At 37.2% G+C, this 16,861-nt stretch overlaps 1 protein-coding gene across 3 annotated transcripts; it reads left to right on the top strand.

The window, feature by feature from the left end:
• Positions 1-88: 88 nt before the first annotated feature.
• On the top strand, positions 89-15,002 carry LOC5566397 (transcription initiation factor IIB). Of its 3 annotated transcripts, none has more exons than XM_001650713.2 (5): positions 89-368; positions 640-914; positions 12,991-13,365; positions 13,537-13,816; positions 14,507-15,002. In XM_001650713.2, the coding sequence occupies exons 1-5, from the start codon at positions 352-354 to the stop codon at positions 14,514-14,516; spliced, it is 957 nt and encodes a 318-aa protein (XP_001650763.1). In that variant the 5' UTR covers positions 89-351; the 3' UTR covers positions 14,517-15,002. The 3 variants fall into 3 exon arrangements, with proteins under 3 accessions (XP_001650763.1, XP_001650764.1, XP_021702390.1); XM_021846698.1 differs by lacking the exon at positions 89-368 and adding an exon at positions 458-578; XM_001650714.2 differs by having other exon boundaries at positions 13,537-15,002.
• Positions 15,003-16,861: the final 1,859 nt, after the last annotated feature.

Raw genomic sequence — 16,861 nt, 5'->3', positions numbered from 1 at the left:
GCGTGTCGAAAATTCCGGTTTTCAACTGTGAGAATAATAGCCAAATGAATTAGGAATCATTCAATTTGCGGCTGGAGATTCCGTTCAGTGCAGTCGTCAAGTTGACAGCCAAGCTACGACGACAGAAATCAGCAAGCAGCGTAGCGAAAAAAGAAAGGAAAAAAGCCACCCAAAAGTGAAACTGTAAATAAGTGCCTCCGGAGGAAAATCCTTTCACAGATTTATTGAGTTATACAATCGTGTCGTGGGACGGTATTGTGTTCAATTGACGCGTCAGTTCCGGAACTTCGATAAGAGCGTTGAATTTGGACGTTAGGGCGAACGATTTCTTCGCCATTTCCCATCAGAAAAATGGCAAGCTCTTCAAGGTAAGCGATTCGGAGACGGAAGGCAAAGAAGTTGTCTTTTTTCGGGGACAAGGGACGGGGCTTGTGATGTCACGACCTAGTAATCTCTTTCGCTTGCCGCCGCCGCGTAGAATAAAAATTGTTTTGTTTTCGTGGGGTCGATGCCAAGATTTCTAGCGCTTGGTTTAATTTGGCTTTCGTTTCAATCTCCCGCGAAATTAATTGCCTCGTGTTTGTAAATACGGCCCAAGCGAATGTTTTGACCGCTTGTTTCTCTCCTTGCTCTTTTTAGGGATCACCACCTGAATAAGGTGTGTTGCTATGCACATCCGGATGCTCCGTTGATAGAGGATTACCGGGCAGGAGATATGATCTGTTCGGAGTGCGGTTTGGTGGTCGGGGATCGGGTTATCGACGTTGGTTCAGAGTGGCGAACATTCAGCAACGAAAAGGCCGGCGTCGATCCGTCTCGTGTGGGTGGTCCGGAAAACCCGCTGCTCAGCGGAGGCGATTTGTCCACAATGATCGGCCCCGGAACAGGACCCGCCTCGTTCGATGCGTTTGGAAGTAAGTGTTTTCCCTCGTGGTACCTATGATTGAATCAGGTCTGGTAGCAGGTCACTTTTTAATGGAAGGTTTTTTAAGTCCCTATTTTAACCCCTCTATCGCCTGCATATTATTCTCATCACAAACAATTATAATGGCGACCTTACTTAGCCTAGTGGCTGAAAACAAAGCCATGCTGAAGGTGTCTCTTCGATTCCTGGTCGGTACAGGATCTTTTCGTAATGGACATTTTCTACCATCGTGCCTGCCACATGATATACGAATGCGTAGGGAAGGCTAGATTGACTTGATCCCACCATATTTTCTGGAAATCTACATCAGTTTTATTTAGCAAAACCGTTGGCTTCCTAAAGAGACCTATTTTCAGACTCTTATCACAATTTGTTATGATGTTGAGCAGATTCAAAGGAAACATTATTGAGATACTTGAAATTGAAGTATATTAAGGCCTTTCTGGTATGGTTCTTAATGAGATGCTTCATAGGTTTCTATGAATGAGCTGCTTTATGGATTGCAGTTTATATTCATAACAAATTAAATAATGATCTTTGCAAGAATCATACTGGAAACGAGACTCTATTTGCTGTATTTAGAAATCCTCAAGATACCTCCAGCGAGGAACGCAAGAGCGCACTCGGTGCTTTACCATCCCAGTACACACGACGTCCCAAAGGAAAAGTATCCTCATTGCAGGAGCTCTTAGCTGGAACGGCGTTCCTCTTCAAATTAAGCTTGATTTGATTTGATTTGACTTTATTAACGAGATTTTTAGCCCTGGGCTAGTTCATCTCGGGACCAACGGCTTTACTTCCCTTCCGAAGGAAGTCGTCACTATAACTTTTTACGTCATAAGTGACTATGTCGGGGATGGGATTCGATCCCAGGTCCTCGGCGTGAGAGGCGAATGTTCTAACTACTACACCAGGTCCGTCCCCCTGAAAATTAAGCTTGAACCAACAATTAATTCATTCAAGGCAGCCGTCAAACAATGCACAGTGGGACGGATTGGGGTTTTAGGAGGAAAGATGGAACTCACGCCTTCAATTGCGATTTTACGTAAAAATGATGTTCTACAAAGTTGTTCCTATTATAAAAACAATTTTTTTGGTCGGAACGAAAATTAGGGTGGCCTTTTGTAAAAAATGATAACCATTAAAACTTTTTTATTTTAAGGAATATTGATATAGTTTGTTCTACAAAATTAAAGATCGAAAAATTTTAAGCTGATTTGACTAAAAAAGTTTTTTCCTAGCTCAAAAATTGACCGTTTTAAAGCATTTTTCGCTATTGATGTAGGGTGGCCCATCAAAAATAGGTTTTTGTGTTTTATTTTTTTTATTTCAGATTTCTCAGCCATGTTGTCTCCCCTTTATCTTAAGAGCCGATTGAAACGCATATTTTGAGGCCTGTACAGTTTTTACGGTGAATAGTTATAAATTTTTTTTATGAAAAAACAATGTTTTTTACAAGTAGATGTAGCTGGGGCAAATCAAAAGATTTTTTGTTTTGCATGACAATAATTATCTTTCGGCTTTAAATATGAATTCAAACTATTATGTTTCATATTCTAATAAACGTACTTCTAAATAGAAGTTCAGGGAGTTCAGCAATAAAAATAAGGTTATAAATCTTTTGAAATATCTTCTAAATTTACCGCCCGGTTAAATTTCCTGACATGGCTCCTCCTGAACTTCCGAACATTTCTTTTTGGGGATTTATCAGGCTCTTTGAGAAACATTCTGATTGGAAATAACGAATGGTTAATTACCGCAAATCTGTTTTCAAGTGATTTGTCCACCGTAGGAGATATATCGTATCTGAAACGGTATATTATTAGAGTATGATTTCTGATTATGACGCTGACTTTCCAGCCTAGATCAAGGAGAATAACTATGTGCATTATTTGATTAATTAAGGCTATAGTTTAGAGATAGCCATGCCAGGAAATTGAACCTTGTAGTATATTTGGGAGATGCTTTTATAAATATGTTATTAACGGTTAATAACATATGAACCAGTCATAACATGAACAAACAGATCCGCAGAAGAATAATACAATTTTTATTCTTATTTTAGGCTGACAAACACTATCGTCATGCCAACACAATTCTTTTTGTTTCCCCAACTATACAAACATATAAAAATATATTTTTTTGTTATTAAAAAGTCGTCAACTTTTCATCAGTTAAAAATTGTATCAATTTTTTTTTGGTTTGCGTCCCCACTGGAACAGATCAAACTTCTCAGGTTGTTGTTGTTAATAGCACTTTGACAATTTTAATCTGAGAGCTTTTTTGCCATATTTTTCATTTTGCATTCGCATATAGTATGTATTAGTATAAATGATACCTTATGTCCAAGGAAGTAAATGAAATTTTCATCACGAAAAGACTCTTGTATCTCTTTGTTTCCATTAGCTTTATATTTTATGTTTTCGTTTCAATTAGCTCTAAAAGTGCTGGAAAGACAGTTTTGCTGAGAAACTTTAAAATTTCAATTAAATAATAAAACCAAAACACCAAAACCAATTTTTGATGGGCCACCCTACATCAATAGCGAAAAATGCTCTAAAACCGTCAATTATTGAGATAGGAAAAAACTTTTTTAGTCAAATCAGCTTGAAATTTTACGATCTTCAACTTTGTAAAACAAACTATATCAATATTCCTTGAAATAAAAAAGTTTTGATGGTTATCTTTTTTTACAAAGGGCCACCCTAATTTTCGTTCCGACCAAAAAAATTGTTTTTATAATAGGAACAACTTTGTAGAACATCATTTTTACGTAAAATCGCAATTCAAGGCGTGAGTTCCATCTTTCCTCCTAAAACCTCAATCCGTCCCACTGTGCAATGGCAGTAGATAATAGGTACCTAGATTAAATTTCATGTGGTCGTTATTGACACTGCCAGTCACTGTAACTTGTAAAACCGTGATTTAATTACTAGTTTCTAATGTTTAATATCCAAATTTACTTCGTTCGTTTCCTTGACCTGAGATATAGTTTGTAAACTGACAGGGTATCGTAACGTTAATAAATTACAATTACAATCAATTACTGATATGAAGAAGACATGTTTGGATTGCCCACTTGACTATTCCGTGTACTACGCCAAGTCCTTATGTGATAACTGACAGGATTGTTGATGGATGCATAAACGGTTAGGTCGTTCAATAATATTAAGCAAATTTTTGTGTAATTCGGCTACATCTTCCATTGACTCCAGAGAAGATGCTCGCTCGAATTTATATCATTTGATGGCAAGTAAACAACCATTTTTTTTAGACAAGATATTGTTTTTGTCATAAACAACAATTATTTTCCTTGAATTCAATGGAATTTGCACCAGATCAAAAATTTCTCCAGGAAACAGCCACGACTAACGCTTTATGAGGTTGGCTATATTATACTTTGCCGTTTCGTGAAACTATGATCATAATTTAGATACACAGAGCAGATTTTTATATATTTTTCCAAACATTTCCGAATTTCATATGAGTTTTTTGGACAGGGAATACATACTGGAAGATTATTTTTATCATGTCAGATATTTTCTTCAAGGAAATCTAAAGTTATAAGTTTGAAAACAAATTTAAATTGATGTAACTAAACAATTCACTATATGATCTTAGGATAACTTAAGAGAACTTTCAATACTGGCCTTGGCCACGATCACAGGGTTTGACGGTGCCAAAGTAGAAGGTGCACCATAATGATACCCGTCTGTGAAACATATCACCTTCCCAATACTTTGGCACACCTCTAACGGTTCATGATTTATCATGAAACGGCTGCATTCAGGCGGAGGATCTGTTAATATGTTTCGGCATATTATCAGGTCCTCTTCGAACGGAGGGACCGCCAGGGCTCATTAGGGGTCATGCACAAATTACGTCACGCTCCAAGGGGGAGGAGGGGGTTAAGCCAAGCGTGACAAGCATTACAAAATTTTCGAAGGACTCATACAAAAAAACGTGACAAAGGGGGGGGGAGGTGGTCGAAAAAGTCGAAATTTAGCGTGACATAATTTGTGCACCATCCCTTAGTTACTTATAAACCAGTGCTGGTTGTTGATGGTTCAGTTCGTTTACCACGAGCTGTAGCATCATTTGTACTAATCAGTAATGGTTGTTAAGTTTCGAAGCTAATGTGTGATCAATCGTTTTATAATGCAACATAAGAATGGGTGTTTTGTTTAACTGCGCGTAAAATTCGTTGTTATTACATTTAGTGATTGTGAGGGTGCTAATAGTGATTTTATAATAAAATTAAAAGTGATTCTGATAGTTTTTTTTAAATATAATAATGATGATGTATAATGTTGTGAACTCTACTAATTTAATAAAGGCCATAATACATTTTGCAATCATTTCTCTGAATATAAACATTATTGCCTAGTTCTTCAAACATGCATGATAAAAGTGTTAATATTGACAGCGAGTGCAGAAGAATGGATCGAAGTGATTTTGTTTTACTGTAACTTTGTTGATAGTGCTAAATTGTAGTTTGAATAGTAATGATTCTACAGCAACAAAGATAATAGAACATTTAAATTGAATATCTTTTAATTATTTAGTAATGCTAACAGATGGTAAATGGTAATAACAATGTATATGAAAATGGTGTGATGTGAAAAGTGATATAATGGAAAGTATATCTGAAGTGTATTACGAAAGTTGATGAGTGATAATGGGTGATAAACGTGATAGTGTCGAAAATAAAAGTGACGATAGTGAGTGATGAAATGAAATGGGGAATGAGGACCTTTTAATAAAACTATTTCGTTCTTCACTTTAACCACTCTAGTAGCATTTCAGGCCTTATCATAGTTTGATAGTAGTCTAAACTACTAGACTGCAAAACTACGGTAAGGGCTGATTGCTGCTAGGGTACACAGTGACCATTTGAGCAACATTGCTTAGGAACGTTTGTGTGATGAACGCAATAGAGGCTTATAAAAGCAAATGCTGGGAAGGAGCTTAGGGCAGATTAAGAGTGCCAGTACTACCCCTATCGCTACAGACAAAAAAAAGGATAACTTAAGAGAACTTTCAGTCCTGACAATTCAAATCTGTTCGTAAAATCGTCTTAAAATCTTAAGCTTAGATCGTCTTAAAACCGTTGTGCACCCATATTAATTAAAAAATTACATCACTATTTTTTCATAAATGATGAAGTCTTCTAATTTTTTTTATGAAAAAAAGTTTCGATTGATTCTTCATTACTTTTTATTTACTATTCAAGTGTCGCTGAATAATTCACAAAACTCTTCTAACTATTTGTTTTAAGTTTTCAATGGTGGAAACCCCCTTATGTATTTGACAAAAAAAATATTTTAAAATTCATAGATTGATTGTAACAAAACAAATAACAAAACTGTCTATCAAAATTAAAAAAAAAATAATATCGTAGAATTATGATGTTATCCTATTTTAAAATTTTTGACTTCCTGGAAAATCCGTTAATTGTAAAACTGACTTTCAATAGACACCCTGGTTTCTGTTAATTATGATTTGATTTGAATGGTATCGGTTGGGGAAACTTGACCTCTCACTAATATGCAGACATTAGGGTGCCGGTGCCATTAGTGGACTACCTAAGCTATAAAAAAATCATAACAAAATAACGAAAAGCCTTAACAGAGATTTCAGCCGCTACTATATGGGAAAATTATAAAAAGAGTGATAAAACTATTTTTTTTAACATAAAATCGCTTGAGCCACTATTGGTGCACGTGTTCCAGTAGTTGCGCTAGTGCTCCAGTTGTAGACGTTCAGAAATGATACAAGGAATTTTTAACAAAATGGTAAATTTTTACATAGGTTTAAACTTTTTCCCTCGGAACAGTAACTAATATCTTTTGAATGAAGCATAAAGATCATCTCTGGGACTTTTCATTTTTATACATCCATTTTCAAAACTGCTTCCATCCGTCGATCCACTACTGGAACACGACGGCAAATACTGGCGCAAGAAAGCAAATTTTTTGCGTAAACCTTATTATTTATACGGCTTTTGATAAAATAAAAAGCTGAAATTTAGCAAATCGACTAAACTAGAGGTGATCTATCAACCAAAAATAGCACATGTCGTTTTTAACGCAAAATGTATGGTTTATTCCATAGTCCAATCTACTGGTACATTACAACCATTGGTACCGGCACCCTATATATGTGGAGCAGTGAATCAAATTATCCTCAAAACAGACTCAAAACAAACAGCAAAGCAAGCTTGCTCACAACCGTTCGTCCCAAGTTTTGCGGAATGGGATACAATCAAAAGCAAAATTATTATGACAATCACAGGGCGCAACTTTGTTGCAACATTTTTAACTCGCGACCAATCAGTTAGTTTAAACACAAAACCAAATTTGTTTCATGGAAAAAATTGCAGCAGGCTGTGCGCGCGGTTAGATGTGTTTTATATTTACTGCCACGTTTTATCTCTATTCCTCATTATTTTTGAATCGGCCGGTGAAAATATCAAAACGACGGGTAGTGCTATGCCACCCGGAAAATATTTAGAAGCAAAATATCAAATTGTGAGAAGAATGTGTTTCAGCAGAGAATTATGTCGATTACGCGTCATTTAAAAGTTCGGCCGGTGAAAAATTGATTCGACTAATGGTGCTATGCCATCCAGCAAACAATGTGAAGAAAGTTACTTGTGATATGAAAACAAACGCTTATAGATGTTTTATGAAAACAGAGTTTCACATAATATTGAAGTGTTCGCTTCGAGAAAAGCCGAAAAAGCGGGGTATTATCGCGTCCCTGTGAGAATTTTCTTCTCGATTATTACGTTTAGATATGGCGTGGTGAAGCCTGATTCCTGCGGGGATGAGCATATGAATAACGCAGCATAAAGCAGCAATGGAAAGAACAACAAACTGGTGAGATCGTTCAAAATTATATGACCATTTGAAACCACTAAATACGTGCCAGAGTTGAAAATATAATTTTCGATCCGGGAAATGTGAAATCATTTCAGATATCCATTTGATATCCGGGTGCTTTCATGCGGGGCTTGCTGTGATGAAAACGACCTCAGAATGTGTGTGTATGAACAGCCATTCTTGAAATGGGTCGTTGGAATTGCAGTAGAGCTATCACCTTCCATCTCCAGGGCTAAATTTAAAGTTAAAGATAATAAAAATAATGCGCTCTCGGGCTAGGCATTGGATATAAATAGAAAGCGTTGTGTTTGGATGGGCATCTAATTCTTCCGAAAGAGGTGCACTTTGCGAAAAAAAGGACCACGTGATTATTGAGCTGAAATCGAATTCAGGTTAACTTCTGCGTTCATGAGTCCTCTCATGGCGTAGGGGTAACGCGCCCTAACTAGAGATCAGGGAGTCGTGAGTTCGATTCTCACTGAGAAGATGTGTAACTTTTTCGCAAAACTTCACATTAATTTGTCCATTTAATCCAATTGCAAAGTATATGTAATGTTTAGCTTTTCGGTAGTTGTTAAACTTCCACTCGGCTGGTTAGGCGTAAACCACGATTCATAATTAAAAACAAGTATGCTTGTAGGATTAATTTACGACTCGTGCTGTAAAATCATCATTCTGCAACTTGTTCCGTAAACTACTATTCTGGATTCGTTACTTTGCTCAAAAATGAGATTCTCCCACCGCCTTGTTTATATGCCAATTTGAAGCAGAGAAACGCTTAAAGTAAATTTCAAAGGATAATTGAAGCAAAAAATAAACTTTTTTACCTTCAAAGATTTCAAATGTAATACAGATCTCATGCAGTTTGTGAACTTTTGATAAAGTATGCATATTCTCAGAGATTGAGAGGATGTCAATTTCGCCCCGGGTGTTCATTATGCCCCTTATACCCCTACAGGTCGGACTCGATTATCCGGAGAATCTTTTTTTTTCATTCCGGATAATCGAATCGCTAAAAGAAAATTTTAAATCTTCGATAAATGAACTTCAATATTATGTTTTTTCGTTGTTTTGCAGTACTAAATTATCTAAAAAATTTGCATAAAAACTGAAAAACAAGAATATCAAAAAACATACTCCGGATAATCCAGTCCGACCTGTATATGGTTTATTATGCAACAAATTGCGAAAAAAAAACATTTGTCGAACAATTGATTGGAGAGAAGTGTTTGATCCGTGGAATCTATTGCATGCTCCTTTGTGGGCGAGCGATGGAATCCGGATCAATTGTGTCAGGTTCGCGTTCTGCGGTTAACAATAAGAAAGTGTGTGGGAGAAAAAAAAGTGAGTCCTGTTCACTTAGTAACCGCACTATTGGCATCGCTCATCCGTATGTGTCGTTACGTTTTCAAATTATATCTTTATCGTTTACCAAAACGAATCCTTCCCCATATCCATACTCCCAGTGTTTTCATGTGGAAGTGCAGAGGACTCCTTGGCTTCTATAAAGCAAGTTACACGTCAACAGTTACATCCCATTCCTAAATTGACCTGCATTCGGACGCAGCCGGCGCCGGTATTGTTTGTTATAATAATGCGAGCACCAGTATTTACACATTCAGGATGCTACTGATCCTTAGTAGCGTCTGTTGGTTCCCTGTGTAAGTACAGCTGTTCTTGCAATAACGGAGTAGCAACTGCGGGCGGTCAATCATGCTCATGCTCAATTAGATAACTTTGATTGGAATGCACAAATCACTGTACCCACAATGCGCTATAATATTTTATCAATTTTTTTGATGTAATCCGAATATGCTTGGTTTGACAAAATGTATGAATTGAATACATTTCCAAGCCAAGATTACCATGTGGTAAATCTCATTTCAAATCTTATTTTAGTCAACCGAAGTTTCCTCGGAGCATTCTCTATAATTTTTTGCAAATATGCCTTCGTCCTACAAAATGTTTAAATTGAACTTTTTCTGGGATTGCCAAAACTGCAACGAAAACCTAGTGACAACTTAAAACATTTAATCAATCCTTTAACATTTGGACTGGTTGCCTGGCTAACCATGGTCACCTTTTATTCCAACCACAGTTTTTTAGAGTATACGCGTATTAAAATTAGCACTTGGCTTGCGTAAAGTAAAGATTGAGAGAATGACTTTAAGTATCGAGAGCAAACATGTAAATAACATTAAAAATTTGAGTGTTATTTTTTTGTCGCGAATTGATGCATCCAGGCGTGGATCAAATTTTAGAAGTTGCGATTTTCGCGGATAAGGTTTTGAAATTTTTGTTATTATTATTATTATTTATCTTTATTAGAGTGGCTTTTCGCCCTTGGCGAGTTCACCACTTCACTGAAATTTTTGTTACAAAAACTGCATTTCGAATGGGTTCATTATTTCGGATAGGCATCGATGCTATCAACGACGCAGAATATCTGTTGGATCATATCCGGGAGATAAGTGCGTCTATTTTCGCATAACCAAGGGGAGGGTTAAGGTTTAAGGGACCTGTATGCAAATCAACTAGAATTTTAAAACTTAGCTAGGGCTGTTGGACAAGATTGACGTATCCTTCAACAGTCGAGATTGGTTCTGTTCTGGACTAACGAGAGTTGCTGCGTCCTAGAAACACTTTTCTTAGGACTCTAACTTTTGCTAAAGTACTTCACATGCCATGAATGTTTAAGCGATGGCGAAGAATAGGATCGAGTTTATTTCATAGACTATTGACCCCGTCATATTTTGAACATCATCTCTTATCTCGCAAATTCTATAGAATTTCTTGCATTACATATCTAAGGGGCCAATGATTCAATTGTAAATAAATGGGATTTTATAACCATAATTTATAACCAACTATGCAGACATAATAACATAAACATAATCATAAAACTTACCGTTATAAACCCGATTTTTGAAACGGCCAATAAACGCTTTTTCCATTCATACATCCACTGCTCAAAATGGTTAATGAACGGATTTCTCTCCATCAAGAGGACCTACACTCAGAAAATTTCGCAAACTGTCATTTGCCTCTGTTCCATTCGAAGTTAACAGTAAAGCCCTATGCACGCTAACAAAAATCAAGCTGGCCAAAAAAAAAGGTCAACGCCTGGATGTAAATCGAAAATAGTTCAAGCATTTGAACTCATAAATGATTGAACATTTTTGGCAGTTTTCAGAATAAAATTGAGAAATAGGAATTGAAAATGTTGCGAACAATTTTCACATCGAATTTTCTCAAAACTGACGATCTGAGTATTGTTCCTTCCATTTTTGTAAAGCAACCAGACGAAATTTTAATACCAGTTTTATTAAATGAATTACTAGATTCATGCAACAGTCGACAGAAGAAGGGCATCAATCAGTTAAGAACAGGCATTGCCAGGCCCGGATTTGGGGGGTGCCAAGGGGGCAAATTCCCGGGCCCCCCGATTAAAGGGGCCCCCCGAGGAATCGAAATTAAGAACAAAAAACATGTTGAAATACTTTTAATTTTTTTCTCTCTAGACATTCAAACGATTAAATCAACTTTCCAACATTTAAGTAAATTTGTTTTCATTACCTAATATCTGAATCTCGCAGTATAGTTTGGTCAATGATTGTCTTTTAAAATAATACAAGAAAACATGGATGTGAAGCCAAAATCTTCAAATTTTTTCTCCAATTAGTTTAAAAAAATATAGAAATAAAAAATACGCTTAACGTTTTTGCAAGATATAGAAAAATACGACTAAACCTGTAAAGCACTGCTCAATTCAAAAAGTTTATAGGCTCCCTATCAGAACTTTAAAATTTAAACATATTTGAAAATTTATCAGAAACGTAATCAGTGTAAGAAAAATTCTTTTGTGGCATGGTAGTCAGTATTTTTAAATACTTTTCTATTTTGTATGCCATAGTTGATGAAGTTGTCTTTGAATTCAGTATAGGCTTAGCTTTGCTTTAAATATAATCCATATAATATACAGTACTGGCAAGAAAAATATACATAAAGGCCGATGTTCATACAAAATGTTCAAGTTTAGATAACTGTATAAAACTTCTAACAAACTGATTGACCTGGAATTTAAAATACATTTCATAAATAACTTAAAGTTTGATTTATAGGAAATTAATCAAATTCTATTCAAGAGTTTGTAAGGTGTTAAAAAACATACTATTTTGAAAAAAAATGACCGAAAATTTAAGTTGGAATATTTTTGAAATAAAAGTTGAAATATGAATATTTAGACGCTTCTGCAAATTTATTTACTTAGGTGAAATGCAAAACTTTGTAGAAGATAATACTTATCGTATATTGTTTGTATCAAAATTGGACAGTTTTGTCAAAGTGGGCGAATTTTGAAAACTTAGACGTTTTTGCATAGAATTAGATGATTAATTCACAGATCTATGTTGAAGTTATTTTCAACAAGCAGTTAAAATTTCAGGTTAATCGGTTTGCTAGAAGCAGAGATGCAGGTCTGCAAACTTGACCATTTTGTATGACAATCAGCCTTTGTGTACTTTATTCTTGCCAGTACTGTAAATACCTTTTTTTTCAACTAGAGACAAACAGGAAACTTGTAGCAAATAGAATCTGAAGGAGCTTAGAATAAAAAAAACAGCTATTGTTTACTCCATATAAATTATACAGAAGCCAAAAAAACGAATCAATCTTCTACGAATTGTTATTATATTTTACATTGGACGGAAGAACTCTATTAGAAAGCTTAAAAACAGTGTAGGGGCCCAAACGCAAAAAGGTGTAAGTGACATTTTGGTCGGTTTTGATTAGGTACATTCCATGCTTTCCAACGGTAAAAAAAATATAACAGAGTGCCCCCTCTATGAAATCTGACCTGGGCCCCCCGAAGCCCAAATCCGGCACTGGGCATTGCTGGAGAAATTCCCACAAAAAAAAAAACGAATCCTATGAAAATTCTAATCTCGTGATTATTGTCTGGACTATCTTTTTTTTTTTTTTTAATCCTGTTCGATTTCTTTTATTGTTTCTTCTTCGTTCCAATTCGGTCTTTTTTCCTCGCATACTTAGTCGCTACCAGCCCTGTGATTAAATGTTTCCCGCTTCTTATCCCCATCGAAGTGGCGAACTCGCCAAGGGCAAAAATCCTTTAAATATAAATAATAATAATAATAATAATAATCTTATCCCGTCCCATTTCAGCCGCCAAATACCAAAATCGCCGCACAATGAGCAGTTCGGATCGGGCCCTCATAGCGGCCTTCAAGGAAATCAGCACAATGGCCGACCGAATCAACTTGCCGAAAACGATCGTCGATCGGGCCAACAATCTCTTCAAACAGGTCCACGATGGCAAGAATCTGAAAGGGCGCTCGAACGATGCGAAAGCCTCGGCCTGTTTGTACATCGCCTGCCGGCAGGAGGGAGTACCCCGTACCTTCAAGGAAATCTGTGCCGTTAGCAAAATCAGCAAAAAGGAGATCGGTCGGTGCTTCAAGCTGACCCTCAAAGCGCTGGCCACATCCGTCGATCTCATCACGACTGCCGACTTCATGTCCCGTTTCTGCGCGAATCTTGGTAAGTATGCTAAAAATCTAAATTTAAGAGGGGAAACGTCTCCCCTGCCTCGCTCTTGCCATGCCTTGGAGCTCCCCAAACGCTTTTAACAGGATTGGTTTTGAGATAATTTAAACTCAATATTCATATCGACTACACGATATATTGACCCAATAATTTTCTTTCTCCCAGATTTGCCCAACACGGTTCAGCGAGCAGCGACACACATCGCCCGGAAGGCGGTCGAAATGGACATCGTACCTGGACGATCACCGATTTCGGTGGCCGCGGCAGCAATCTACATGGCCTCGCAGGCCTCCGACCAGAAGAAGACCCACAAAGAGATCGGCGACATTGCCGGTGTGGCCGACGTAACGATCCGGCAATCTTACCGGCTAATGCATCCCCACGCGGCCGAACTGTTCCCAGAGGACTTCAAGTTCACCACACCCATCGATCAGTTGCCACAAATGTAAGAGCTCTCGAATTATTTATCCGAGGGGAGAACCACACGAAAGATGGTGGCTCAATCGATACCGATGGCATCATATAAATGATAGTTACTTTTGCGAGTTGAAAACTTGGTTGAGTTTTCCAACAATCGCTTCATGTGGACCTGATAAAAGCCACAATCGTCGCTTCTTAGGTTTAATTTAACCTTTTTCCCTTTAGTTAATTTTCCTTTTCTTAATTATCTGAGAAATGTTGTTTTCTTTTATCCAACGAAAGTATGCAACTTGATTGGATTAATTTTATGTGCCACTTGAACTTAGTTAGGCACTTTTGTTTAGAAGGAACTAGCAGATGCACTGGTGCATTGAATACACTTGTTTCGGAAAATATAATCGAGAAGCATTAAATTTGCACTCTGATCAATTTAGTTATCGAATATCATTCTCACGATTCTTTGGTTAATTATATAACTCGTGCTCTGCATTAGAGCAAATTTTGAAGATGTGAATTTTGACTTGCATTCAGTAATCCAACAGGACTTTGACATGACCGCTATTGATTGTAGATTAGACACCGTTCTAGATAGAATATTGGAGTTTTCGGAGAATTTTAACAGCTGCAAAACTAGCGCGCTGAAAATTATCATAACCTTTAAAACTCTATCTACGGCAGTGTTGAATCTACAATTTGCACTATTTCTCACACACAGACGCGACTGATAGTGGAACATCTTCACGTGTGAATGACGAGACGCAAAACTGTACGAGACGTGACAAGTGTAAATTTCTCAAGAAAAAGAATCAAAGTTGAGTGCCAGCGTGCAGCTTATCAGGGCGTAATATCGATAATAATCACCTAAATCGCATACCTATCTCTGTCGAAAACATGGATGTAGTAGCATTTCGATCCCTAAGAAACGAAACAAACATTAAAGTTTACAGTTCAATTCAACTTTGTAAAACAACAAGACGCATAACAGTTTTGGATAACGTTTTGTAGATACCTACAGTGCTTAGTGACACAGATTCCAAGTGACGTGAGAGAAAGAAAACGTTTTAATAGAATTCAACTCGATTATTTAAGTATACCCAGCAAACATGAATGAGTAGTAGTACACAGGAGAAAACAGATTGAAGAAAACTATATGATAGTTTAATGATAATCTAATCTAACTGATAATAAATGACTACATATATGATTTGAAACTTGCTGGTTATTGTTTTTCTTTCCGAAACTGAACTATAAAGGTAGATCTACGTTATTGATTGGTAGCAGGTCTCTATTTTGAGAGTTGGTCACTATTTTGCTGCAAATCTTTAAAAGTCTCTATTTTAATGCGGTCTCTTGAATATATTTTGCAATCAGAAAGGTAGAGACCGTAAGTAATATTTTTTCCTTTTTTTTTGCACGGTAAATGGCTGGGCATGGCGTACCTTTGGTACCTCGCGTACCTGTAGGAATAAAATAGATTCCTTTGTGTGGCCCTTAGCCTTTTGCCCAGCAACTCCTATCCCTACATCCTCGCGGTACTAGCCGGGTACGAGCAACCTTAGGGAAGATCGGGTGCCAACCCCGGTGGGAACTCTGGTCGTATGCTGATAGGGAAGGGGGAGGATTGCTTTCGCTTTTGCTTCTGCAAACCTTGAACGTCTGTACTCCATGTTAGGAGCGGCTCACAACAGCGTCTGCTCCCATGTCAGGGGCGGCTGATCATCGTCCGAGTGCCAGAGAAGGACTTTAAGCTAAACTGCGCACTATGGTCCACCGAAAATTAATGGGGAATGGTCCTCCGGAGGGGGTTGGCGTCAGGCCCTACAAGCCATCCGTAAAAAAATCAAGCAACGAATAATCAACGAGAGAATACGAAGCGGGACGATCGGCGAAGACCACAGGGACGTAAAGGGACTAGCGATTGGAAGCTCGGTACGTGGAACTGAAAATCTCTCAACTTCATCGGGAGCACACACATACTCGCCGACGTGCTGAAGGATCGCCGATTCGGTATCGTAGCATGCCCTGTCCTTTCTACGTCCACAAGACGCTGGTTTTGATCTAGGACAGGACGTGACAGCTCAACTAAGACTGCCCCATTGTTTTTCACTCGATAACCTTCACGATACAAAAGCCAGTGTTACCAGTATCCTTTTTTAAGCGAATCTTGTGAACAAATTCAAATATTGAGGCTCATAATTTGATTGTTTCTTGCACGCTTCATTTATTAAGTGCAATAGAAGATGCTAGGTTTAAAAAAAAATCAATTTTAATTCAAGATCGACGATATTTTAGAGAGAAATGACACAGTTTTCATTATTAGGTCTCAATTAGGTATTTTTTATTTATTTTAACACTGAAGGAGCACATGCTTTGAACTTAACATCAAATAAGGATAGATTTAAAACAAAACGATTTCATTGCAAATTTCCAAACTTTCGATAAAAACTCTTACCAATGAACTAGCAACACGGCCGTGCCATCAACAAAGTGCCCTGTTGCAATACAACTTAACGATGTGAAAGTAGGCATTTGCCAAAACTACCAATGGGAAGTGGTCTTTTTTGACAGGCAATTGGTTTCATTTTTGTACTTTGACCTGTCCGGTCTTGTCTTAGGTTTTGATTATGTGTGACGAATGAGCAACGAATGAAATGTGTTTGTGTGAATGATGAGTCCTCGTCGCTTCGCTTTAAGGCCGCACGGGACGTCATTATAATCATCCTATCCATTTGAAGAAGCAGATCTCAAGTACCACTCCATATATGGATGTGAAAAATTTATCACTATATTCTATATATGTGGTGCACAATCGATTAAATTTTCAGCTTCATCGGTTCACTAAAACTCGAGATTTGCTTCGGCAAAGTTTTGATGATAATTGTTAGAGTGAGACAAAAGATAGGGAAAATAACACGGTCTCCCGTGTCCCCTTAATAATTTCAATCATTCAATATTTGTTTGGATAAGCTGGATAAGGCTAAATACGGACTGACAAGGCTTGGCGCGCAAAGAAAAGCGCAAGGAATGAGCTTATCTATTTTCATTTTATAATTTATTTTACAATAAATCT

Source organism: Aedes aegypti, chromosome 2 (assembly GCF_002204515.2).
Source record: "Aedes aegypti strain LVP_AGWG chromosome 2, AaegL5.0 Primary Assembly, whole genome shotgun sequence".
In the NCBI taxonomy this organism is placed as follows: domain Eukaryota; kingdom Metazoa; phylum Arthropoda; class Insecta; order Diptera; family Culicidae; genus Aedes; species Aedes aegypti.
Note: the sequence above shows the minus strand (reverse complement) of the source record. Positions and strands in the feature narration are given on the sequence as shown.